The sequence below is a fragment of the Hemibagrus wyckioides genome, linkage group LG27 (genome assembly GCF_019097595.1).
Source record: "Hemibagrus wyckioides isolate EC202008001 linkage group LG27, SWU_Hwy_1.0, whole genome shotgun sequence".
NCBI lineage: Eukaryota > Metazoa > Chordata > Actinopteri > Siluriformes > Bagridae > Hemibagrus > Hemibagrus wyckioides.
In genome coordinates this window covers 7,077,731-7,104,624 of record NC_080736.1, presented here as the reverse complement: position 1 = coordinate 7,104,624, position 26,894 = coordinate 7,077,731, and the positions used below count along the sequence as shown (strand labels likewise).

Here is a 26,894-nt window from a genome sequence, read left to right as displayed (position 1 = left end):
GGCGTATCAGACTGAGCAGTCAGTACAGGGCTTTAGTTTTATTTAAGGAACAAAGGCTTCTTAGTTCTCCTTTCAAACTGGGAGAAATGCAAAAGGGGAAAAAACACAGATCAAACAAATCTTGTCTAATGTAAGGCTGCTAATGTAGAAGCACACAAACATGTAATTATACCAGGAAAGCTCCACATGAAGTCAAACTGCTCCGCACCATTTTAGAGAGATGTCTTCTTCAAAATCTTGATGTTCAGCAACCTCCAGCACTGACTGCCTGGTTTCCTCAACTCCATACTCAGATTGGTTTGCGCCTGGTTTCATTCCTCGTCCTAGAGAATAACTGCTCTCCCACACCCCCATCATCTTCTGAGATTTATAATGAGGAGAAGGGAGGGATGATGTAATGTATTTTTGAGTGGGTATAACTAAGTTTCTCCTCTTCTCACCCCTGTTGATAAGGGAGCCACCTTAGAAACAAAGAAAAGAGAAACTAAACAGAGAAACTGGAGAAGAAGCAAGCAGATAACTAAGAAAAACATGACTCTTTGAGGAAACTCTTTCATAGGCTTCCAGTAAACGTTTCATTAGAACATTTAACTCTCCATCAAACTACAGAAGTTCTCTAATTTCTTTTCTTTTCTTTTTTTTTTTACTGTGTTTCTAAGGTGGTGCATACTAACGCACTCTTTCCGTTCCTGACTATTCTAACTGCATAATTAAAGTCGAGGTTGAACTGACGCTTTGGAGGAAGATTTGCACTGAAATCCATTCCGCCATTTCTTTAATTCCCTGTCCATCCATCCATTTAACACCACCCGCATCCACATAGTTCTTTTTTGTCCCGGTGGACTGCTGCGTGGGGGCTCATTAGACAGGGTTGCCAGATTTTACAAAGTATATAATGATTTTTATGTGTAAGGATGTTTAGTTTGTGCTGGACTCGTAGTGTTTCGTTTGAAAATACAAGCGCTGGGGTATGGGATGGACTAAGTAAGGTTGGGGTGGGGTTTAATGCGTGATCAGTAGCGTGCAAATGAATCAATCTGGCAACCCGAACAAGAGAAAGAGGAGACTACTCTGTGGAACGGCGACACAGGAGTCAAGTAATAGACCTGAATTGCCTGTGTATTTCGGAAGCGGTCGCTAGACTTTATTGAAGCTCTATTTAATCTCGAACCACTTTTTCTGGCACGGATACGATTTCCTTGGAAAGTTTGGATTTTTTTCCCCCCGTTTGTTTTATTTCGTTTTCGGTCACTGGTATATTGGACTGTGCGTTAAATTCGGGATGAGCACCAGTGAGGGTCTGTTTTTCTCGGCTTTGCAGCCACACACAGCCGTGAGCACATACGCCGTACCGAATGACCGAGACCTCACCGCGGACCGGCAGTCCAGGGAGAAGCGCGTGCAGCAGCAGGTCCAACAAAGGCTCGCGGAAAAAGCGTCAACAGGTGAGGCGCGCGGAACAGCAAGAACCTGCACGAGACAACTTTGTCTAGTTATTTCTTAACATATATAACATAGATTTCACTTTTCACGATTCTTCCTTAATTATGTGATATTGTGAGGTGGATGGGAGGAGGTTGGAAAGGTGCAATGCAATATGCGATGCCCTGAAATTGCACGTGCGTACTCCGTTAGTAGCTACAGCACGTGTGACGTCATGCAAAGTGTGTGGTGACATGTAAAACTAATAATTATTCATGTGAGCAAACCATCTGAAAAATGGAAACGTGATGAACGTGAAACAAGTAAATGTGATATGCATGTTAAAATAAAAGGTCATCTGAACTATCACATGTGAAAACTAGGACCTAAACTAATATAAAGTGTCCAACAACACATTTCAGTTTCACTGGGTGATTAATCCCATGTGAAGTTCATGTGACCCTTCTGTAACATGGCATTCACCTAGAGGTCCTGCTGCCCAGTTGTGGGGTTTCTGTTCTCTGGATCAGTTCACTGTATCCTATTATGATGTTATTGCTTATAATAACAAATACAGTGGTACAGTTTTTTACATTTTGGTTACTATTACGCAAAAGCCAGCAATAAGGTTAATTAACCTAGCTGATGGGAATTACAGTTCTGTTATCAGTACACACAGGCAGTGCCTCTACCCATCTCTAAATACACACAATAAGCCTCTACACCCTCCATAGCCTTCAGCATTGTTATTGTATCACAGGGTTCATGGTTTGCTGTTCAAATATTTGGAAAAAGCCTGCAGAGACAAAAGGACATGTTGAAAAGCTACACGCAATTGAGATCTGCTTGAGTTTAAAAATGGAGCGAACAGAATGGAGAGAAAATGCAAAAATTGCAAAAAAAAAAAAAAAACTTCCCTAGTAGTTTGACAAAATTTCCCTGTATATTGTGGGGTTTTTTTGCATATCCCACAATTAATGAATTAGTCACACTGGCTAACAGATATGACATTATTTTGGCTTCTGTTATTAAAACCACAGCCATTTTTTCCCCTAAAACTCAGAAGGCTTTTCACAGGGCTTGTCTTAAGACAGGGTTCCTAATATTCAGGAACTCAGAATGGCACTGTCACGCTGATAGTCACAGTTTTGTCAGATGCTGGATGTCCAGGCAACCGACTGTGATTATGGAAAATCCTGTGGGAAAATTGTTATCTCGTTTTATGTAGATCTTTTTATGTCACTATGAAAAGCCGCAAAGCTTCACTAAAGGGCAACATTTTGCAGTTTCCTTTTACCTCAGAAGCCCTGCATTTAAGACTTTAAAGACTTACTTTACAACTGCATAAAGACTTTCTTTCCTCCATTTAAGACTTTCAGTGGATACTGTCTGATCACTTTTGTCCTCAGGATTAGAAACTAAAAAGAAATAAAAATCATTCTGGTGTGTGTGCGTGTGTGTGTGAAAGACGCAGGTGTGATTATGTTGCTTTACAAATGCAAAATGTTGAAAATGGGTCACACCAGACTATTGTGTTTTGGTAGTATTTGGCTAGAGAGTTGTGTGTGTGTGTGTGTGTGTGTGTGAGTGCAAGGTATCATTTACCTCTTCTTGGCTCACTATAGGCATGGAAATTAGGTCATGTGTCATTTCTGAGCCTTTAATGAAGCTCCAGTGTTAACATTATCGTGTTTACGCCTTCACCTACTACTGTGAAAGACAAAACCTTGTGATAAGTGTTTGCCAAAGATTTACATTTATGTAAGCAAATACATTAGACCAAAGCTTTATGTGCCATGATAAATTTGGTATGTTCCTTGGAGCATAGAGAATAATTTGTTCATTGGAAAAAATAGTTCATAAACATGTTCTAAAGAATTATCCTGCTTTTATATTGAAAGTAAATGTCATAATTTTCCCAGACAAGAATTTTGACTCATTTCCCTGTCCCAAGGAAGGAACAGAAAACTGCTGACTGGAAATTCCCTTATAATGAAAGTTTATGGGCAGTTGGGCCAGATCTAAATTTGTAAAATTCATCCTTTCAAAGGATGTGTGTGTAACTGTTCTTGTGTGAAGGCCATGGTGGAGGTGTCATGCTGTTTTCGTTCTGAGGTAGTTTTCTTTCCTTTCTGCTTGTGTCCTTGCCAATTATGTACCAATAACTGGTTTCCAGTCTGTGAACACAACTAGATAGGGATTCTAGATTCCTAATAGATAAATTACAATTAGACTATTAGGAAATCAGAACTCTGGATATGAAAAGAATCGACCCTACAGACTATGTGCTTATTGGTGGTCGCTGATTAAACTTTTAAGTGCTGTAAAGTATTCAGAAACAATGTTGAGATGTCTCAGGACATTCAGTATGAGCTATCGTGTCCTGATATAGCACAAACCTGGCCTATATTGTGTCCTGCGTAATTCTGGCCATCCGTAGCTGTGTTTTCAGAAACCCAATTTTGTAGGAACAGTCCTGTTGATGGAATAGATGTGTTTTATTATATAATGCGCTACCTTTTGAGTTATAAAGGTGAATTAATCAAGTACTGTTTGTCAAATGAGGTCAAGATTTAGTTCATTATGGGTCTGTGCACCAAAGACCTATCCAAGTACTAGTGTTTAACACTTAACTAGTGTTAGACTTTGGCAATGGCATGCTATGTTATCTCCTCATCTGTGGCCCCAGTGAACTACTAAACTCCACTGCGATGTCTCTCGTTGGTGCCTGTAGAATTTACGTTCCCATGAGGCCTGAATTTTTGGGAATTATCTCAAACTCAAGGAACAACTGTGCCACGTGTTATAAAACCCACACTGCATTGTATACTTAGCGAACCAGTGTGGCAGCTCTTTTTAATTCGGCTGCATGTCATGGATTTGCATTCAGAGCTTCTTTAGCCTGTATGACAAGTGAGGTCTAGATCTTAGAGCCCAGCCTGTTTGAATTAAATCCTACATAGCTTCAGTGTGCTGAAGATGCTCAATACATGACCCTGCACTAATGAAAATATTTAAATCCGATGCAGATGTTTCTGGACGGTGGTGTGCCTTTCAGTTTTTGTTTGAGCTGTTGTTGAGTGATGAAGTAAGACATGAAATAGAATGACAGTAAAGTAGAATATAACCTTATGATAGATTGCTTTAAGGAAGAACATTATTTTGGAACAGAACCAATGTCTAAGATATGCGTATCCATGAATACAGTTCAAGTCAACTTCATTATTCACATTTTTATTTACATAGCTCTTTTAGCAGTGGACATTCTTAAACAAGTAGCTTCACTGAAATATGGATACAGCTTTAAATTTAGATCCTTAAATGAGCAAGCCAGAGGCAGCAGAGGAAGAGGAAATACTTGCTAAGACAAGATGCAGAGGAAACCTTGAGAGGAACCACACTCTCAAGTCAAGGGACCCTTCCTTGTCTGGGAGACAGCAGATGATATGGGTGCAATTATGAGTCATTACACTTCCGCAACTGTGTGCTTTACAGTCAGGCGGTATATGTGTTTAATAGGTCTTGTTTGCAAACTTTAAGGTCATTAGGCAAAGTTTACTGGTTTTATTAAAGTTTATAAGTTGATGGTCCTGAAGTCACAGGGGAAGAAACTGTAAAAAAAGATGTTTCCAGTTGGCTAGAAGAAGACGTATGCTTGAACCATATTGTACTATTTGTATATTATACTCGCTTTCCTCCACTATTGCAATTGGCTCATGCCTGCTGCCACCTCATCTTCTTTTCAATGTTATCAAGGCATTCTTCTAGTTCTGGGGCCTAAGCCTATTCCCTGTTTCTTTAGAGGAGGCTCTGCAGCTGTGTTTGTTTCCTTAGTGACCACACACCATCAAAGAAAGGATAATGACTAGTCAGCAGGAGTTACATCTCTACTGGCATCATGCTGCATTTAGAGCTTTGATGCTTATTCAGTTTGAGCACTGACCAGTGTACATCATACAGCTCCAGAACAAGTGGCTTTCCATCCTGCCCTGTAATACAAGAGGTTGGCAATTCACAAAATGTTATGAAGGTATAAAATTATGAAGTTAGTTACTCAGTGTCTTTATATGTCTGCAGAATGAACAGGCATGAGAATAAGTAAAACATAAGAATTTTTAACATGCATGTTGTGCGTCAACAACACACACTCCTTTTATTGTCCAGATATAAGAATAACAAAGATACCAAGGAACAAAGGACTAGAGAGCTATACTTAGGGTAATGAATACATTTCCTCAACTCCTGGGCAAGACAAGACCAGGAAAAGGATAAGCGTTATATAGCAGAGACCTGGTATAGGCAGCATGAGACAGGATGCAAGTGTGTAAACTTGATAGGAGCTTTGTCTGGGCGTTTACAAAAATCATAGTGTGGGGTGAGGCAGGCAGAGTTAGGTAGGTATAATCTATGTCAGAAATGTAACATGGAAACTGATCAAATCCAGAAAATCAGGAAACTAGAAAAGGCTGAAAATGAGCCTTGCTTGACTTACAAGTGATGATAATCTGTATCATATGCATATTAATAATGCATGATAAAGCAAAGACACAATGGGTTTGAAGATGGGACTAGACCAGAAAACAACACATGAACACATGAGAGTTTGTTTCTAAGGAAATGGCAATGGAAAAGGTAGAATCCATGACAGCTACATACAAGGCAGTCCTGAACATAAAGAAGAAGAACTACTTTTCTTGCATTTGAAATTTTATGATTTTATGCTATAGCTCAAGGTACACAAACACAAATGCTTAATAAATAAACATAAGAAGCTTTGTTCATTTGTAATTCAGCAACTGCTCTTAGACGATTTTTTTATTTTTGGTAAGTAGGTTTTCTGTTTCTTTTCTCAGTTCAGGTAAATTCTTGCTTGAGATAATTCCACATACACTACAGACACAGTAGATGGATGTAAGATTGAAAACAGTAGTGTTGCTTTGAGTAGCTCTCGTATTTTGACTGAACCTTTAGCCAGACTCTGTATCAGACAGTCTCAGCATGACCTGTTCACTGGTCACTCCTCTTGAATCAATGACTCCTGTGTTGGAGACATTCCTGTCTTGTTATTCGGGATGTGTTATCAGTAACCCACTGCTGTTTTTAGACTGCTGATTGAGTGGGAAGCTGTGCAGTGATGAACTTCGTCAAGTCTCCGAGTAAACATTTTGTGATAAAGCTGACAGATATAAGCAGGGTTTGGTGTAATACTCCTTAATATTTCTCAGGCTACTGTTACTTTAAGACGATGCTCGGAAAAATTGCATCCGCTTCATTATTTAGCTGTCAGTAGGATTTATGATTGCATTCCCAGCTTTAGCAGGACAGCTGCCAGACAATAGCCTCCCTTATTGCGTTGCTCATGAATACAGCTAGGCTCATATTGATCGCTTCTTTTGAAATTACAGTAAGGAATTTCCGTTTCATGAACAAAAGGACTAAGGATGCAATGTTACTGAGATGAAGGGGGAGTTTGATAGAAATTAAGTCTGTGGATGCCCAGAAACAGCTATCAGGTCTAACAGATTAGAGTGTAAAACATTGTTAGAATCAACTAGTAAGCAATTGAAACTGTTTTAAATACCTATATTGCAACATCACCATATGACTTTAGCTCAGCTGAGGCTTTGTATCTGAACTTTTCCAGATCAGTTTAAGAAAGGACGTGACCAACACACTCCCACATTCTGCTTGAAAATTTCTAGAATGAAAAGCTGGGAACACAGAGGAGGCAAGCAGCTTGTAAGCGTCAGATCTTTGTGCCCTGGTCACGCAAAGGCATTTTGAAGAAGACCAGATGTCCAGATATCAGTAGAAAGCTCTGATTAGACTCTCAAGAAACTCCTTGTCCTGAGGGTTTATCATTTAATAAGAAAGTAAATATCTTTCAGTAACTCCTTCATTTTATTTGTGTCAAGGTGAGCTACTGCTCATACCGGTCCTACTGTTCTTCTGCTGAATGCTCTTTGATAGTTAAAGCAATATAGAGATGAAATTTTATTTTTAGCATTACAGAATCAGTACAATAAGTATTATCAAACTCTGATACTTACAGTTATGTTACAGCTTCAGTACGAACCCAACTATAAACAAGAACATATCCACAAAAATGAAAAATAAGTATTTCTCTCTACACATTCCCCTCAAACACTTATTTGGAGCTTTTTGGGGATTTTTGGTTGACTCACCGTGTAGGTCTCTGGGGGGAAATAAAATCTTGAAATATAGCTGTTAAGACAACATTAATAAAGCATGACAATGTTTACCTAAAATAGTTTTGTTCATTTTTTTGGGGGGGGTGAGAAATGTAGAAGGATTTTTAGATTAGAGTTAACTTCACACTTTTGGCAAGCTTGATGAGCTGCAATTGCAGCACACAGAAAGCCAAACTCTGATTTCTTAAAAGGAAAAAAACAACTCCAAAACCTTCTCAGCAAGACCACCAGTGCCGAATTGTCTACACTGTCGGACGAAAAAAGGGAGCTGTTTTTGTATGTCTAGCTAGGCATCCGTAATTTATTCATCATTGCTGTATATGTTGAAAAAAGGACCACACACTAACGCGTTTGTGATTAAAGGCTTGTGAACTCCTTCTCTATGCTCATTTCTCAAATAACATGTAATTATGATTTTATATTTTATGTCATGATTATGAAAGAAAGCCAGTCTTATTTAACCTACTTTGACAAAACAAGAAACAGTTGCAATCATGTAGTGTATAATTTTTTATTATTTAAATGAAATAAACATTAGTTAGTATGTTTCTTTAGCTGGCGATTTGTCTTGAAAAACAATAAATAGAAGAATTATGTTATTTACTACCTATGCAATTCATATACAGCCACTTGAATAGGAACTGCTTGTTGAGAGATCAGAGGAGGATGGCCAGACAGGATCGAGCTGACGGGAATTATACAGGGACTACAAAACCATGCTGGAAAAGTATTTCAGAACACAAAACATGCCAAATTTTGAGGCAGCTGGGATTAAATAGCAGAAAAACAACTTCAGGCTCTAGTCCTGTCAGCCAAGAATAGAATCTAAGGCTATAGTAGGCACAGGTCTTTTCCCAGTCCTCAGCTTACCAGTGTCAAGCCATTAAATTAAGACAAAAATCTGGATGTTTTTTTATTGATGCATTTTGTTACTGTATGCATAATTTACACTTTAGACCATAAAAATTTGGGGATTTTTTGGTTAAGGTATTTCAGGCTCTTTTTAAGTGCAGACATTTTTTAAAGCATATAGCTGTCACAAAATTTTCTTTCATTTTTGTTTAAACCCAACAGACCTGCCATCCCAGTATTAAGACGAAATTAACACGAATATATATATATATGTATATATATATATATGTATATGTATAATTTCTGCATTCGTTTATAAGCTCTCTTATGTTGGCAGGTTCTACCACAGACTGTTATTCGGAATTCTTCTGACATTTTTAATATGATTCAGATGAAGATTGGCATACTTGTCATTTAATTATTGCAAAGAAATAAAAAGACAAAATCAAATCCATATGCTAATATATAGACAAGCAGTAATGAAAAGTGAAAATCAGAAATGAAGCAATTTAAACAGAATAGTGCTTTTATGTGTGATTTCATGATTACTGGAAAAAGTATGTCAATTTTTCATTTACTGTAGTTTTATTTAAACATTTTATAAAGACCTGGTATGTTGGTTGGCTTCGAATCAGATTATAGAGTGTTTTAACAGTCTGGCTGGTTCTGAAATCCTAGGGTTAGGGTTAGCTTTTGAAGCAAACAAGTCTGATAAGTAGTCCTCCTCCCACTGTCTCAAACTAACTGGTGTTCATTTCTTTATAGCTGACTTCATCTTTTCCTGTTTCCTCTGAAATTTTTTAATGGTCGAATTAGGAGTAAGAGAAAACGTGTGTGTGTGTGTGTGTGTAGAGCAGGGGTGGTCCAAAGAGATAAGGGAGATAAAAAGTGACAGATTAACAGTGAATTATAGCAACCAAAGGTAATTCAAAAAATTCTAATTATTCAGTAAAATTCAGATACACTACCGGTCAAAAGTTTGGACACACCTTTTATTTCAATGTTTTTTGTTTAGGGATTTATTTTGTTCTACATTCTAGAACAATACTGGAGATTTCGAAACTATGAAATAACACACATGGACTTAAGTAATCCATATGTAATGACAACAAAAAACAGTCAGTTGTTATTTTAAGACACGAAGGTCAGGTGTTCTGGAATAGTTCTTGCAAGAACAGTATTGTCGAGTGCATTTGCAAAACCCATCAGGCACCATGATGAAACTGGCTCACATGAAGACCATCCCAGTAAAGCAAGACCAAAACTGACCTCTGCTGCAGAGGAGAAGTTCATTTAGAGTGACCAGCCTCAGAAATCACCAATTAACAGCACCTCAGATTAGAGCCGTTATGAAGGCTTTACAGAGCATCAGTAGCAGACATATCTCAATATCAACTGTTCAAATGACATTATTGTGTATTTCGGCCGCCTTCAGCATTGTTTTACAATGTAGAAAGAAATAAACATCAGGAAAGACCATGGAATTAGAAGGTGTGTCCAAACTTTTGACTGGTAGTGTACTTCTGCCTGTAGTATGAGTTCTTCTGTTGAACTTTTGTTAAGATGTTATCCAAACACTTGACTAAATTCCCTTTAGCTTCCTGGGGTCTTACCGCTGATGTCATGTACAAAGAATGTGAATGTGTGGTATTAACTTCTCACAGCAGAGAGGTTCGGATTATAAGAGACGCTTGAATTAAATTGAAAACCTGATCTGTTTGAATGACCACAGTGAATTAATTAAGGCGTATTTGGTGTCTTTTTGGTTCATGTGTCATTCAGAGTTGTTGTAGTTCTTTTGGCAAAAAAACAACTTGGAATATAGAAGTGCTATTTTATTCATCCATCCATTTTTTATTCCTAATTAGAGTCATGGGGATCTGCTGGAGCCTATCCCAGCACACATTGGGTGAAAGGCAGGGGTACACCCTGGACAGGTCACCAGTCCATCACAGGGCCAAATATAGACAGACAACCACTCACTCCTTTGGGCAATTTAGAATTAATAATCAACCTATTGATAGACCCTTGCCTGTTTGAACTCGGGATACGAACCCAGGACCTTCATACTGTGAGGCAACAGTGCTAACCTCTAAGCTATTTTATTCATTTTGTTTTATTTTTCTGTATTAGAGTATAGTGGCATATCCATGACGAGGTACAACAGCCAAGGGACTGGAATCAACTCTAAGACACTTATGTTCAATGGCAGCAGAATAACAGTAAGTATTGCATCACATCAACACTAAGTGCTCTTTTACTTTTTAAAATAAAAAAAAAAATTAAACCATAGTGCAAACAGTCAACCATCTAAAAGAAACGTCTGTTTATTTATTTGCTTGTTTCTTTTGTAATTTTGTAATTTAGGTATTGTTCTTTTATCAGAGCTGAAAAGGTTGAAGAATGTGGGAGAGACAAAAAAAAATATTGCGGTCGATGGGTAAATTGAGGTTATGTGTCACTACTGACCTTTTAAAAAGGTCACAATGTAGGGCTAAGAAAGAAATGTATAGCAGAGACTCTCCAGATCATTTTAATTCTATTAAAAAATAAAGGTCTGAGAAGCAACCTCAACTGCTGTTCAATCACGTCATAGGGTAAAAGTTTAATTTACAAATAAGCATTTGTTAGCCTCGTGACAAGCTCCGCAGTGACACATTATGTGACTACACCTCTGCCACACGCTGGTGTAGTATTTGACGTTCTTCTACCAAAGCCACGTTTAGAAGGTGAAGTACAGCCGCTACACATGTAGTGCTCAGGGACCATTTGGAACATTCCCAATCCATGATCTCATGAGTTGAATGGCCAAGAAAAAGCTGTGATAGCAAAAAATGCAGGAAATGTGCCAAGTGTGTGCTATTGCAATATAAATCAGAAACAAAACTAAGACTGCAAACGTTTTCTCCACTCACGAGTTTTATTTTTATAAATCTAAAGTTATGAAATAGACATACTAGTGTATCGTATTTAGAGCATAGTTACAAGGTATGTGTGGTATGTATGTGTCCTAATGTCTTTTAAACAATAGGAATGCACAAGCATGACTTTTAAATCGTTTATTTGTTTTTCTTTGGCATATTAAAGGATTTTTCATTTAATGTTTATGGATGCTATATGCTTGATTACTTTGCATAACAATTATGACATGTTTCCCAGTAATGAGAAAAGTCTAAGATCTTTTAAAGTCACTACTATTTAATGATTTAGATCTTTATTTACTAAGAATTTCATTATAATATTCAACAAGAGTTAGTATTTAACTCCTTTAGGAATTAACTTACAAGCTTATTTGTATCTTAAGGGTTATTATGTGAATATGTTTCAAATGAACATGTAGTCTGAATTTTTCTCATTGCCGGGAATTTCTTGAATTTTGTAATCACATATGTGCTACAGATGTTGTAGATAGAGATTAGTTTTGAAATTCTCAGGAGTATTTCTTGTCTAACTCATTATTTATGGTCTTATCATGTCTCTTGCTCTAGAACCCACGACTGCATCAGGTTAGCGGAGGGTTCAGCTCACGCTCAGCTGTGGAAATGGGCACGCAGCGCAAGGTCAGCATTGGTACCCCTGTGCCTGCTGTTGTGGGCAACCCATACAAATATTATGATGACACCTACAATGAAGGGCATCATATTGGCCAGGTAAATCGAGTGGAGCAGGAAGTATTGCAAGGGCAGCCTTCTCCCAGTGGCAACTGGGTAACTCAGGAGGGTATGACATCCTCGGATCAGCGCTCCTACTATGGCCATAGCCCGTTGTCCAGTGTGTCACCTATGAGACGGAGTCTCAGTGGTACGCTGGTGCAAGATGCTGGTGGCAGAGGATGGAAGGAGGCAGAGCTTGCTCCTCAGTATTCTTCCAAAGGCCCAGCCCATCGCACCCTAATGCGCATGAATAACCGGCAGATGCCGCACCAGAGGATGGGCAACAGCACTATTCAGTGGCAGCAGGCTGGGGGCAGCACTATGATGGCCGGAGGGCAGTATCCTGGTATGATAAGGAGAACAGGATCAATGCACAGCTTGAAGAGTGTCGGCAGAGGGGTGGATGTGTCTGATGCATTGACCAGTGGCAGGGATATTTCTGGAGGGTGAGGCCCTACAGCTTCTAGCTTAATCCAATCAGAATATATCATAATATATATTAATGATATATTGCCAACAAAGAAAGCATTCAGTATTCTCTTGGGTATTTTTTATGCCAGAAGTTGGCTTAATTTTTTGGTCAAACGGTTCAAGTAAAAGCTATATAGCTTTTCCATTCATGTTGTTGTGATGTAGTAAGCTGCTTGGCCCTTGACCGTTAAAATAATGGAATACTGGAAACTGGACTGATCTGTGCTGATGATTTACTCATGACCTTTTCCATGATGTCTTTCCTGCTCTTCCTGTGTTTGTCCCATGGTCAGAATCCACAGCCTGGACATGACAACTGCAGTCAGCTATCTCAGCTCAGCAGATGTTGCCATGCAAATGCTTGGAGCCGCCTACATTCAGCATCAGTGTTACCATAGCAATGAAGCCAAGGACCTGGTAAACAAATCTTTATTATGCAACATTCAGGTGTTATCTGTAAACCAATAGATACATTTTCCTAAGATAAACATTATCTATATTTATATTAATTTCCCTTTTTAGAGCTACAATACAGCTTTTGTACATTAAATCATATTCCATTCCAAAATCAGCTAGTGAGAGACTCGGAATGGCACTTTTCATCAGAATGATTAAAACTAAATGTATATTAAACACAATAAATATTACATGACACTCAGGCAACTAGACTGTTCAAGAGAGTTCTAACACAAAACTATTCTCATTAGAATGTTTTAATAGTAGTTTAATAGCAGTTTTTGTTTTATGGTTAAATGTGTAAATGATCACTCAAGACATCTCTGAGAATCCTGTACCGAAAGCAGCAGGCAGCGGGACAAACCTAGCTCTTTCTCCAGTTGTGTAAAAGTAAAAGGAATTGATCTGTATTAGACACAATGGTGCTCATTGTTGGCCCATTTTCTTTGGTTTCATGGGCCTGAAAGTGCATCTCTCTCACTAAACAGTAACGGTACAGTAGGTAGGCCTCTAAAGGATAAAAAAGGGTGGTGTCGAATAAAATTTGAATGCATTTTTTACCCGTTGAGTCCACCCTTATTTCCAATTCAGCTAGAGTTAGCATGCAAACTAGAGTTATCATTAGCAAGGAATGTCATGTCATCACTTCCAGGCACACTTGTACACTCAGCTGCTTGAAAGCCAAGTTAAAAATCTATAAACATGCAACCTCTGTGCAAAAAGGTGTTATATAAAATTATTGACAAGAGCCTAATCCAAATACAAACAAATATTTCAGATACTCCAAATTCCCTAAAGGAAATTTTTCAAAATACTATACACTTGTTTTGACAATTGCTTTTAAAAAACTATTGTTTTCAATCATTTCTACATCATTTCCAAAATATTTTTCATTTTTAGTTGAAATGAAAAATAATGATTGCCCCTTTAAAAACAAAAAATCTGATTTCCTCCCAGGTATGATATCTAATCTAAATAGAAATCTAATTTTTAATGAGAAAAACATCATTATGAGTAAATATTTTAATTGTAAAGCTTTAAATATTATTAAATATGAAGATTTTTTTTCTTCTTAACCTTAAAGCCCTTCCTTCCGAGAATTATTTTTAAAGCATATGTTCTATTGTTCAGCTTCACATTCAAACCAAATGCATGGAATGCTTTCCGCGTGTCTGCAGTCGTAATCCAGAGGCCCTTGGGGTGGAAAACATTTTGTGCCTGAGAACACATGATAGCAAAAACTGGCCAAAACTTTTCCTTTCATCTCTGAAGCTGCAGATGTTTGGCACTACATTTGCCACGTTAGGCTGCGCTTCACTGCATGTGTCCGACAGTGACAAACCAGGAATTTTGAAGTGCAATATACAAAAACCATCAATTAAAGCATTTTTCTATACTTGTACACATTCAAAGGTACGAAATCTGAAGGGGATCCCTGCACTGGTGCAGCTATACAGCAGTGAGAACCAGGAAGTGCAACGGTACGCTACAGGAGCCACACGCAACCTCATTTACGAGAACATGGAAAACAAAGCAGCGCTGATCGAGGCCGGCGGTATCAGCAAACTGGTTTCTGCATTGAGAGAGCAGGATGATGAACTTCGCAAGAACGTTACAGGTATAACATACAGTACATCGAATAAAAAACCCTACATTTTGGAAAATATCGTGAATATGGGCAAACATTACTTTATTTTTGTTAGTTTGTTTTTAGACGCTAATACTGATTTCAGTCTTAACATGCTCTTATTCTATTGGAAGATAATTTAGCTTTTTTAGAGTATAATATTAGCAACTAATATCTAGAATTAGATTTGATAATCATATTCGGTTTAATGTAGTCTCGTAGTAGGAAATTCTAGACGATGTAACTATATTAACAATATTTGAACTTGCTAAGTGGTAAGGATTTCTGTCAAGCAGAATTTTCACTTATGCTTTCAGTGCTAGTGGGAGGATCAGCTCTAACAACTAAAACTTCCTTCCTGATACATTCCTCCCTGATCACTTCTGACAAATCGGCATAGTGCAGCTACTGGCTACTATTCAAAGCACTCAAATTGAGAACAAGCTGAAATACTTGTGTACGGTGAAAATACTTGTGTACGGAAAAAACAGTACACAAAAAAACGGTGTACTGAAAAAGTTCTAATAACTAAGTAGGTAGAGTGATTTATTTTTAGTTTTGGCAATAAGCACAGGTGAACTTGCTGCAAGTAGAGCACTGAGTGTATCCTGTGAAACGTAGAGGTCAGAGACACCCAGTTAGAAAGAAAGGCAGAGATTGCAAATGGTCAGACCGTTCTTTGGACTTGTTCCAGCTTTAATGTCCTGAGGGACTGTGGACGTTTCCCTCCCATAGGTCTGCTTTGTGCCTGTATAACCCCCCCTTTTTCCACCCACACACTCAAACAGGGCAAGAAATTCTTTGCTTCTCTGTTCTCGGTTGCCAGGTGATTTAGCAATATTTTTTGGCTCAGTCAGTTATGTGTTATATGTGAATTTTCTATTTATTGCCATAAAACTTACCATGAATACAAGTGGATTTTGCAAGAATACAGCAAAGTTACAGTACACTATTGATGTTTTAAATAAATGTAATGTGCAGGTGTAGTTCTTCAATATGGGATTTTTCTCTATAGGTATTTTGTGGAACTTGTCGTCTAAGGACAGTTTGAAGGAGAAGTTGGCGAGGGAGAGTCTAGCTGAGCTGACAGAGCGAGTGCTGATTCCTCTCTCAGGAGGTGGAGAGTGTGCAGTTATCCAGCAAAGCCAGTCTGAAACGGACATATTCTACAACACTACAGGCTGTCTTAGGTACACACACAAACACAATTTACAGTACAGTGGTTTGCATCCTCCTGATATCGGGTATATATATTTTTTTGACGACCTGTCCAGGGTGTACCCCTGTCTTTCACCCAATGTGCGCTGGGATAGGCTCCAGCAGACCCCCGTGACCCTAATTAGGAATAAAGCGGGTATAGACAATGGATGGATGGATGGATGGATGGATATTTTTTTGACAGTTCACTTAAAAAACTGCAAGTTAATATCATAGTGCATAAAGTCCCAATTGTTTTAAAGGTGATTACAGGCTAATTCTACATTGTAAGGAAGTAATTCAGATTATAGATTTCATTCAGTCCTCTAACATGGGTAATTAGGTCTGTGGAGTCCATACCAGCTGTCAATAAAGCAAAATTGGGACTTCTGAAAGTCATGTACATATTTTTGATAAATTCTATTTGTAACTTAAGTTGCTATGCTGAATATGTGAAATTTGAAAAGAATGCCAAATTGAAATATTTTTGCAGTAGACATTTTGCCTACACTTTTTGGGTTCCATGTTATATAAACCCGAAGAAGAATCCAACTGAAGTCTAACAGTTTTAGATGTGGTGCATCAAGTTTACAGAGGAACAGGAGATCCACACCTCAAACACTCAGAGCACTTTGCCTGCACAGCTGATAAAGCACTTTGTGTCTGTGTGTGTGTGTGTGTGTGTGTGTATTGGTGGGTGGTTGTGTTTGTGTGTAAATGTTTACAAGACCCACATGCAAAGGCTATAGGCAATATTTAAAAGATCCATGTGCATCTGCATATGCATGCATGCATAATCAAACTGAGTTCTATTCAAATACAGTAAGTTATCAGCGATGCATTTCTTGTAAAACCCAACCACCTCTGTGCCTCTGTGCAAAGCCAAAGCATTTACTGTATGCATTACATATACAGTATCCTATATTCTTCCATCCTTCCCTGTAGAAACCTGAGCTCGGTGAATGGGAGGACCAGGCAGCAGATGAGAGACACTCGTGGCCTTGTTGACTCTCTCATAGGATACATACAGAGCTCTCTGCAGGAGGGCAAGGCTGAGGACAAGGTCAGCTCTGAGAATTAGAGTGTATTACAAAATATTTGAATGTGCTTGAGTTACAATCTCTAAGAAAATGAATATCTCGCAAGAATATTATTTTAAATGTGACTTAATGAGAAGAACGATAGGATATCAGACTCAAGTAATAAAATAAACTTAAGGGATTGTACAAAAAAATGTAAAATTTGTTTAAAAAAAATAAAGTTGATTCATTGTCAATAATAAAGTCAAGGCATTTCATATATATTTTCTCTGTGTTTCTTCCTATGATGCAGGGTGTAGAGAACTGTGTGTGCGTCCTGAGAAACCTGTCTTTCCAGCTGTACGCTGAGATCCCCACATCAGTGCAGCAGCGTCTAGAGGGTCGGACACGAGCTCAGGAAATACATCGCAGAGACCCCATCGGCTGCTTCACACCACAGAGCAAGAAGACAAAGGATGTGAGTGACGTGCATTTGTGAAAAGAAAAGTACTTTAATGCTTTATTTCAAATTTTTCCAAATCGTTGTTGTTTCTGTCTTGCAGAAGAGGAACCACGAGCTGTCCACATTGTCTGAGGTAGCTCGAGTACCAAAGGGGGCTGAGTGGCTTTGGCATCCTCAGATAGTTGGGTTGTATAACCAAGTGCTGCAAAACTGCGAGATGAACAATGCTACCCGGGAAGCTGCAGCTGGAGCCTTACAGAACATCACAGCAGGGGATGGCCGGGTCAGACATCACTCTTCAGCATACCCACAATCTGTGAAATATTTTCTAATTGCTGAGACTTCATTTCTGCACTTCCTTGGTTCTACTTAACACTCTATTCTAACATATTTATTAGTTTTTATAATTAACATGTGACCTTCAGTGGCATCCAAGAGTTATGTTATGAATATCTGAGTTGACCATTTAGTTATTTAGTTTACTTTAGCATCCCTGGTAGTCTAGTGACTAGGATCTCCTGCTCTTGATGCAGTGGCCCAGGTTCAATTTCCAGGCAGGAAACCAAGCCAGCCTCTGTGGCCTGGCAAGTCAGTGCACTCTCAATATCTGTCCAAAACCTGGCTACAAATAAGAAGGACATCTGGTGTAAAGCTTTGCCAAAATCAAACATGCAGATCAGTTAACTCCTGAGTTGACTCGTAATTGGAGCAGACTGAACAAAACTTTGGTTAACAGTGTCCTATATTTCACACTGTGGTGCTCAATTACCAGCTGATGGTGACACCAATGGGAATCAGTTCTTGCTTCATCTCTAAATAAATAGAGTGGTGCAGCAGCAGTTCATTCCCTTAGTTTGTTCAGCTCCCTCACCTCTCAGCATTCTCAGTTCTGCTTAAACAGATCAGCTTACAAAGCTTCGAATTTCATTGTAATACCACCAACAATGCCGCTGTTCTTGTCATTAACAAGCTGAACCATGTCTCTTCTGCAGCTCATCAAAGCTGCATTGTGTTGCAACATTGCACTTCGGATGCTTGTATTTCTCATTAATATTACTGGTAATGGTGAGTGAGAAATAATGTGCTTATTCTTCCGCTTTTAAACACTAAAATCAAAAACTGACCGTTACCCATTGAGCCAATGTGATACTGTGACATCAGCATGGCATACAACTAAAAATACCGCTCCTGAGATGCTTTTCTGCTTATCACAGTTGTAAAGGGATTTTATATGAGTTATCACAGTCGTTCTTTTAGCTCAAACGAATCTGTCCAGTCTCTTCTGACGTCTTTCGTCAACATCAAGTTCTTCTTTGTTTGTTTTATTTTGCGTAATTGTCGTAAAATAGTAGTTAATTTTTATGTAGTGGAAGTTTTGTGAATACATTTAGCATTACATATGCATACTATTTTAATATTAGATTTTTAATAATATAGAATACTTCAGATTTTCCATGACAGGATGTTTATAAGTGACGTCTTCAAAACATCTGGATAATGTTATACAAAAGAAAGTCTCAATAACTTCTGAGAACTGACAGAATTGACATGATTTTATTGAGGGAATCTTTGTGCCTGAAACTGGACAAAGAGCAAGTATTATCTATTTTTTCCCACAAACCAAAACACATTTCCGTCATTTCCATGGCTTATCCCAGCTTGTCATTTTTTTTTTCACTTCTTATCTCTAGTTCTGCTTTCATCATTTTGTTTATCTTCCTATTCTGAGAAGGGCACCCTAATTATTCCAAACATAGGAATCATCTCTCTTCCTGAATTTGTCTCTTATCTCTCAATCTATGTCTCTGTCTCTCAGTGGGCATCAGTGTTGAGTCGTGTAGCTCTGGAACAGGAGAGAATGCTACCTGTGATTCTGGATCAGTTGAGAACCCCGACCGAAGCTGAGCTGAGGTCTCTCACCGGTCTGTTGAGGAATCTGTCCCGGCACTCCAAGGACAAGGCAGATATGGGTAAGTGCCAGGCACCAGCGAATGTGCTAAATTTCTGTGGAGATTAAGATCTGTGATTTTGCTTGGCTCAGTTTCACTTGCTTGCAACATAGATATTCACAGAGATCATAAAATGTCGTTGTAAAACTAGCTCCTACACATTACACACCGGAAATAACCTACAAAACCATTCTCCATGACTTGTTCCTTTTTGACCAGCCTCCCACTCTCCATGTCCTCTCTCTCTCTTTCTCTCTCTCATACTTTCCTGTTTTTTTCTTTGTGGATGAGGGAAAAAAAAGTTTTGGGGTTTTTACTCAGAGTTCTGCAATGTGCTTGTTTCACAATTCTGTGCTTAAACAGCCAAACTGGCTTCTTTTTTTCTTTTCACTTTCTTTTTTTATACTCAAAACCATATGCTGGAAAGTCTGAATTGCACAAGCCTCAGAGCCACCTCATCAAATTAAATCAACAATTAAATCCTGCCCTTTCACGTTCTTAATTAAACATAACGAGAACTTCTTCCACGAAACTCCAGCGATATATCAAAATCTCTACACAACGTCTCTCTGCCTTATCATGCCTTAATTCTGTTTTCTGTTTCCCAAGGTCCCACTTGCCTCATACTTGTTGGGTGTCTCCACCCATGCTTTCTTTTTTGGCTGCAGTTTATTGCTTCCCCATTCATTCTGTTCTACTCCTCTAGTTTACCAGTGGAATTTCTTTCTCATCTGTCACTGACCTAACATGATATTTTCCCCTTTCTCTTACTGTAGCTACAAAAGTGGTGAATGTCCTGGTGCCCAAGCTGCCTAGTGATGGCCATCAGAAAGAGCCATCTAGCGATGTGGTGGTCAACATCTGTGGCATTCTCAATAACCTGGTCATGGCAAGTTCAGTGGCTGCAAGAGATGTGACTTACTTTGACGGAGTGCCCAAACTGGTTGGAATCAAGACGTCTCATGACAACAGGTAGCGAAGATAAACTAGTCTGGCTTTCCGAACAGATCTGGATTAAAATTAAATTAATAAGGTTAATGTTATCTTCTGGTGAGCAAGTGTTAAATTTTATTATGTACAAAACTACAAAAATTAAAACTTGCTCAATTGTAGGTAAAATTGGCCTCTTTTTGTAGCTTGATGTATAAACTTCAAGTTTCTATACAGTTTATATTCACCATGTGGACGCTATAGTAATTTGAGCCAAATGTGATGACGTAGCCTACAGTTGGTGTGAAATGACCGGTCTGAAAAGTGACCGAGTTGAAAATAGGCAGGCACTAAAAAAAGGAAAAACTAAACCCTAGAATTAGGTTAGTTCTGGACTGGTTGTTTGGCCCAGATAATGAGCTGATGTTTTGTCAGTTTTCTCTGTTATGGGCCAAACAACATAACATAGTGAGGGAAAGTGTTTTACTTTAAATATGTAACTTCAATTTAGAAAATTGTACATGTTGTAATGAACTGAAAATTTATAATAAATAACTAACAAATGAATAACTAACTAACTAATACTAAGTGTAATATTAATGGGGCTAGTAAACATTCTAACTAGCTACCAATTTATATCCACAGCTTTTCGAGCATTTTATTCCCCGTTTATGACAAAACAAAATTTGTGTGATGTTTTTTACGCCATGTTTAATTTGTTAAGAGTTATAACCCCTGTCAAGTAACGTTGCTATCTCTGTAGAACTAAAAAAAAATGCTGATTAGTCTTTTGTAATGTTACTTTTTGTATAAAAATGGCATAGACATAAGCAAGACAGATGTAAACAGAGTGCTTACCAATCCTGCTGAGGGAAAAAAACAGCTTAAAATAGCATAACTGGTCACCGGTATGACCAGCATAATGTTTATTGGTTGCAAGCAAGAAACCAGCAAAACAAGCTTTAAAAGCAGATTTGACCTGTAAAAAATATTTATAAACAGTTTTATATGCAGTGGAAAAAAAGAAGAAGTTGGAAAGGATTATTTTTGCTCTTTTCTTTTTGCGTTAATGCTAGTGTTAGGTATCAGGCCATGCTCCTGTTGTGAGCAGTAGAATTGTAGAGGTTTCTTTAAAACCAGGTCAACACCATTACCTGCTAATTGTGACATCCAAAAAAATGCTAGCGCAGTACCAATTACATCGAGAATTAACTTAAAATTTTGAAGAAAAAGCATTCATGATTACTTCAGTGACATCCACTTAAAGCACTGCATCCAATTGGGACCTGGGTGCAAAATGTAAGTTTTAAAATTGGCTTGAATTCTCAAAGATTTCTACTTCACTGTGTGATTTTAAACCCAGCAGGATCCTATTGCATAAAGGAGTCACTGATGTTCCAGGTTATGATGTTTAATCAAAGAGTATGACAGTAAACTGAGAGTCCATAGCATAACGAAAGCCAAGCTGTTCATGTCCCTCGTGTTTTCTTTGCAGTCTTTAAGCAATCAACCGTGATGCAAATGCCTTCAGGACACAAAAATGTCCTCTGTTCAAGCCGATCTCCTCCACTCCTACTCCTGCGCTGTCGTGTTGTATGGCTTATTCATTATTTAGCAAAATTGTCCTGTGTATTGTCCAGTGGGTGGTTCTCATGTTTCGAACTGCCTTCTGTGTCTCAGCCCAGGGAAGGTGAAAGCAGCTAAGGCCGCCTCTACAGTGCTGTGTAACATGTTTCAGTACAACAAGCTGCATAAAGACTACAAGCAGGTGAGACTGATATTCAAATCCAAATGAAAATTTTACATTCATAACCATGCACAGTATGACGTGCAGGGTTAAATGCTTTTTCGGACGGTGCGTGTCATAGAAATAGAATTTATCTATAGAAGCAGGAAGAGAAAATATATATAACATATATTTATTTATATTTATATTACAAATTTAATGCAACATATGCTAAATTTGGTTGAGGTTATATGGTGTTGCAGAAATGCAGAAAAGTGTGTTTTCCTGGTTGAGGGCCTGGAAGCTCCTCCTCATTATCTCACAGATGTTACAGTTTCAGAGTTGCCGAATTATTAAAACTAAACCATGCAGTAGCAAAGATTTTTTTAACATACAGCATGTCTGTGGAAACCACAGAACAGGCAGTGCATTAAGAGATACTGACAGTATTGCTGGACATGGTCATATTGCTGTTGCACAGGTGTTGTTTATTTTGCTTCACTGCTCATCCTGCAAGTCTTGTTGATCTTTTCCAGAGTTACATGAGGTTCATTCACCGGAAACCTGTTACTAATTAACGTTTTACAATATCCTCTAAAAATGCACAGCACAAACTAAGAGGCAGTTTTAGGCACATACTTCTAAGGATTTGGACACATTGAAAGGTTCCAGCTTAATTTATTGAAGCTTAATTTATTTATAATACGTTGTTGTTCTTTCGGCTGCTCCCAGTTTGGGGTCGCCACAGCGGGTCATTTGGTCCGCAAGTTTCGATTTGGCACAGTTTTTTACGTCGGATGCCCTTCCTGACTCAACCCTCCCATTTAATCCGGGCTTGGGACCGGTACTGAGAGTTAACTCTTCAGTGGCTGGGTTAGCACCCTGCCCGGGAATCGAACCCGGTACATTTGTATTTCAGTTTAGCATATTTTGTATTTTTGAATGCATATTATTCTACTGCGTTGTCGTTATAACAGCAGCTCTGACAGTAGTTTGGCTGCAAAAGAAAAAGAAATTATAGTATGTTATCGTTTCTATGGTAACAGTAATAGAAACACAGGGATTTGTTTGGAAGACGCTCCACATGTTGGATTAAAAACATTTGGTATCGTGAAATTTTTCACGATGATGTGATGCTTTGCAGTGTGCTGTAATATGACAAGCTGCATTTCTTTGGTCTGATTAACTTCTTCGGGTGTAAAAGGAGAGGTTGGTGAGGAAACAAATGTTTCTAGCTGATATAACTTGATAACAGACTAAATAATTTTCCACAACATTAAACGTAACTAAAAACAGATCAAAAGTATGTCATTCTTAAATAAATAAATAAGCAAACAAACAAACAAATAATTATTTATAAATAAATAAATAAATAAGAGTAAAACATGGTGCTGTTTTAGGAAAATAATATGTTTTAGAGTGGAAACTCTGCTTCACGTTTAATCACTACCACACCGTTGATTATTTTTACACAACAGCACATTCCACGCGTTTTATTGCTTACTGAATGAACAAACCTGCCCTTTTTTTTGAGAAGTTGGAAGTACCGATTCAAAGGAACTGTATTTTCATGCTTCATGTGACCGGAATAATAAGCTCAAATTTGTGCTTCCAAAAGGCGCTGTGCTTTCAGACGCTGTAATGGCACTGTTTCAGAGTAACACTACACTCATTACGGCTTATGGTCAGATAAGTGCAGTGTGTGGAATGTGACAGGAATGCAGAAAGCATTGTTTCACCCAGTTCTGTTAGCGCTGAGGCAGTTGTAGTCTTCCAAGTTGAACAATAGACAGCACCTCTCACAAGCTTGTATAATATCAAACTCCAGTTCTACAGGGATTACACTGGGTGTGGCAGATAATCTTAAGGATGATTTTATGCCATGTTTTATTCCTGTTACACTTTTTTTTGTTTGTTTGTTCTCACTTCATTTAAGATTTGGCGTGGATGCTGTTAAAATTTCATCATGTAAAGTTGCAAAAGTCCAAACTTTTGCAGTCCTTTTGAAATGCTTTAGATAATTTATTCGAAAGTGCCTTATTAAGGCAAAAAAAACAATGCGTCAAGTTGTATTTAGAGCATGAAAAAGTTGGATGAAAACTCTGGGAGTTGGCTGTGAACAGTCAGTTGTCATTGGGATCATAAAAACAGCTATAGCAAGACCTACAACACATAACACTGAACTTTCACAGAGCTGAAGAAAAATCTAAAAGATTCTAGTGTTAAGAAAGAGACATACTAACAATGGACAACCTTTAAACTTGTAAATAAAAAGTACAATACAATAAATAAAAAAAATTTTGAATTGGCCAAATCCAATAATAAGTCATAAGGCATAATAAGTGTAATAAGCTCTGTATTAATATACACATAGTATATGTCTTATTCTGAAATATCTATTTGATCATATCATTCTTAATATCTTAATATGATGATAAATGAAAATCAGCCAAATGTCTTGGTTTTATCATTATTTTAAAGCAAGAGTTCGCAGTCTTGTGCACTCATTCAGTATGAATGTACAATAAACAAAAATAATGTATTCTGTAAGCAGTACTTCACTGATGTTCCTTTTTTGTTTCCATTTCCATTTTGTAGAAGGGGTTCACGAGAAGAGACTTCACCGATACGTTCTGATTTAGTCATCCTGAGAAATACCGAGAAATGTCTGGACCTGTTGTGAAACTTAACACGAATAACCAAGCTCAGCATGAAGGAAGACATTCTGAGGATACGCTTCTAATCTGTGGACTGAGCTTGAGTGCTTTTTGTTTTAGCTCCTTCTTCCTCCCGAGTTTGATTGCTGTGGATTTCTGGGAAGGCGACTTGTTTTTATTTTTTCCAGTGAAGTGGGATAAAACTGGAATGGATTAGCACCATTTCATAAAAGGACTAATGAACACTTTGGACTTTTTCTGCACACTCAATTCAGCAGCACAAGCATATACCATGATATATAAACTGCCCGTGAAAAGAATTGTCATTCTATGTCCAGTAGTCCTTTGTGTGTTTAAGTGTGAGTGAGCGTGTGTGTGTGTGTGTGGATGTGTGTGTTAATGCTTTTATTTGTCAAACTCAGTGTTGAAAATATGCTAGATGTTTTCCCCTGCTATCTATCATGAACATTTTTCAATTGTTTTGGTTCACACATTATTTTCAAATTTTTATCATTATAGTATTATCATTTTTTTTAAAAAAAAAAATGTAAATTCAGATTTGTTTCCTGGAGTCAGAAAGAAAGATTCAAGCATTTTGGACTGGGACTGAATCTCAAGAGACAAATGTGTCTTAATGGGGACGGGATTTTATGTTAAGCTTACACTCTAGATCTCCTTTGTTAAACCTTTGGCCACATGACTAACATTTTCTTCCAAGCATGCTGAGGTGCTTAGCAGAGTTAAAAAAAAAAACAAAAAAAAGGAGAAGAAGAAGGATGTGGTGCCTAGTACAGTCATGCACTTGGATTTAAAACAAAAGAAAGGGTATCTTAAATCAAGTTTATTTGCTCCTAATGCTTGATTTATTGCTGTTGCTTTTTCTGTATCACTCAAGCTGCAAGCTTTGCTGGTTGATGTTTAAAGTTTATTAATCTACAAGATTTGAGTGTTCTTTTATTTTTGTCAGTGAAGGGTTTCCGGTTACAGTAACAAATTACTATTAGTGTAACAGAATAGATTGACTTAAATACCGAAATGAAGTGTTATATGAGAGGCGGCAACGGTACCTCGACTTTGACGTTCATCTTAACACATTAACCAAAGATTTGGCGTCACGTTGCCCATTATTTTAAAAAAATTACCCTGTTGTTTTCAGACATCTATAATTAACATCGTAATCATCTCATATAAAGATAACTGAACAAATGAATCCGCACTACATTAGTCCTGGTAATAATGTTTACTTTTGTTAGTGTTACTAAAATTGTTTTAGCATGTCCATCATTTCATGTTTTAACTTTAAAAAAGTGTGTCTCTCTCACGCTCTCTCTCTGGCATCAGTCTGCGTATCAGGAGCACATTGTTCCGGGTGATATTTTCCAAACACATGGGAGGATTTAAAGGTTAACAGGATACACATTTCTCTCACTAGGCAGTGACTAGACAGATTGCCCTCCTCACAGTCTGTCTGCTGTATGGGTGCAAATGGTAATAGCTGTATGAAAGGGGTGTTTTGGAAAAACTGGTGGTAAATAACAGAAGATTGAGAAATGTAAAAGGAACAGATCAAAAACAGATGTCAGGAAGCTGGTGGTCTTCAGCCAAAAATGCTGACCTTGAGGCTTGGCTTGACCTTATCTCAAATGCTTATTATTATCTTCTCACTGTGCAGGCCATTGAGAGAGAATGAGGGACAACGAGGGGTAGAAACAGAAAGGCAAAAAGGGAGTTACATTGTGGAAAATAGTGAGATAAATGGATGGCAAAGAGTGTAATACTATGAATCTAAATTGCAATAAACTCACTAACTTTTTTTCAGAACTGGCCGTGTTCTTCATTTTTAAAGAATTTACTGGGAAAAATTCTTCTACATCACAAAAACGAAAGAAGTAGGGTTCAGTGAAAGGGAAAATTACCTCGGAGTCTTGAGCTCCTTAAAATAGCTGCTCTGGGCTTTAATAACAGGTTCAAATAACATTTAGTTTACAAGATGCATTGGTAAATATATCCAATTTTCTTTACTCTGAATTCACATTAAAACGCAATGGGTCACCACAGATTATAGACAAGGTTAAAGCGGAGATGCTTGAGATTGGTTTCAAGTGGCTCCATTTGAAGAAACTTTGTGACGTTACTTGAAATAGTTTAGAAAGAGAAATTAAAACTTGGTCTACTGGATTATAAAACCAAACTTTATGAAACAAATGAATAAATAAAGTCCAGCTCTAGCACTTATACTGTGAACACAGTAGGCAAGGTG

At 37.9% G+C, this 26,894-nt stretch overlaps 1 protein-coding gene across 2 annotated transcripts; it reads left to right on the top strand.

Moving 5' to 3' along the window:
• Window positions 1-1,036: 1,036 nt before the first annotated feature.
• Window positions 1,037-26,455, top strand: pkp3b (plakophilin 3b). Of its 2 annotated transcripts, XM_058381344.1 has the most exons (13): window positions 1,038-1,445; window positions 10,620-10,708; window positions 11,975-12,585; window positions 12,904-13,027; window positions 14,480-14,684; window positions 15,709-15,883; window positions 16,836-16,953; window positions 17,223-17,387; window positions 17,473-17,655; window positions 19,189-19,342; window positions 20,098-20,293; window positions 21,932-22,019; window positions 24,576-26,455. In XM_058381344.1, the coding sequence occupies exons 1-13, from the start codon at window positions 1,283-1,285 to the stop codon at window positions 24,612-24,614; spliced, it is 2,310 nt and encodes a 769-aa protein (XP_058237327.1). In that variant the 5' UTR covers window positions 1,038-1,282; the 3' UTR covers window positions 24,615-26,455. The 2 variants fall into 2 exon arrangements, with proteins under 2 accessions (XP_058237328.1, XP_058237327.1); XM_058381345.1 differs by lacking the exons at window positions 21,932-22,019; window positions 24,576-26,455 and adding an exon at window positions 21,747-21,906 and having other exon boundaries at window positions 1,037-1,445.
• The last annotated feature ends 439 nt before the right edge of the window (window positions 26,456-26,894 follow it).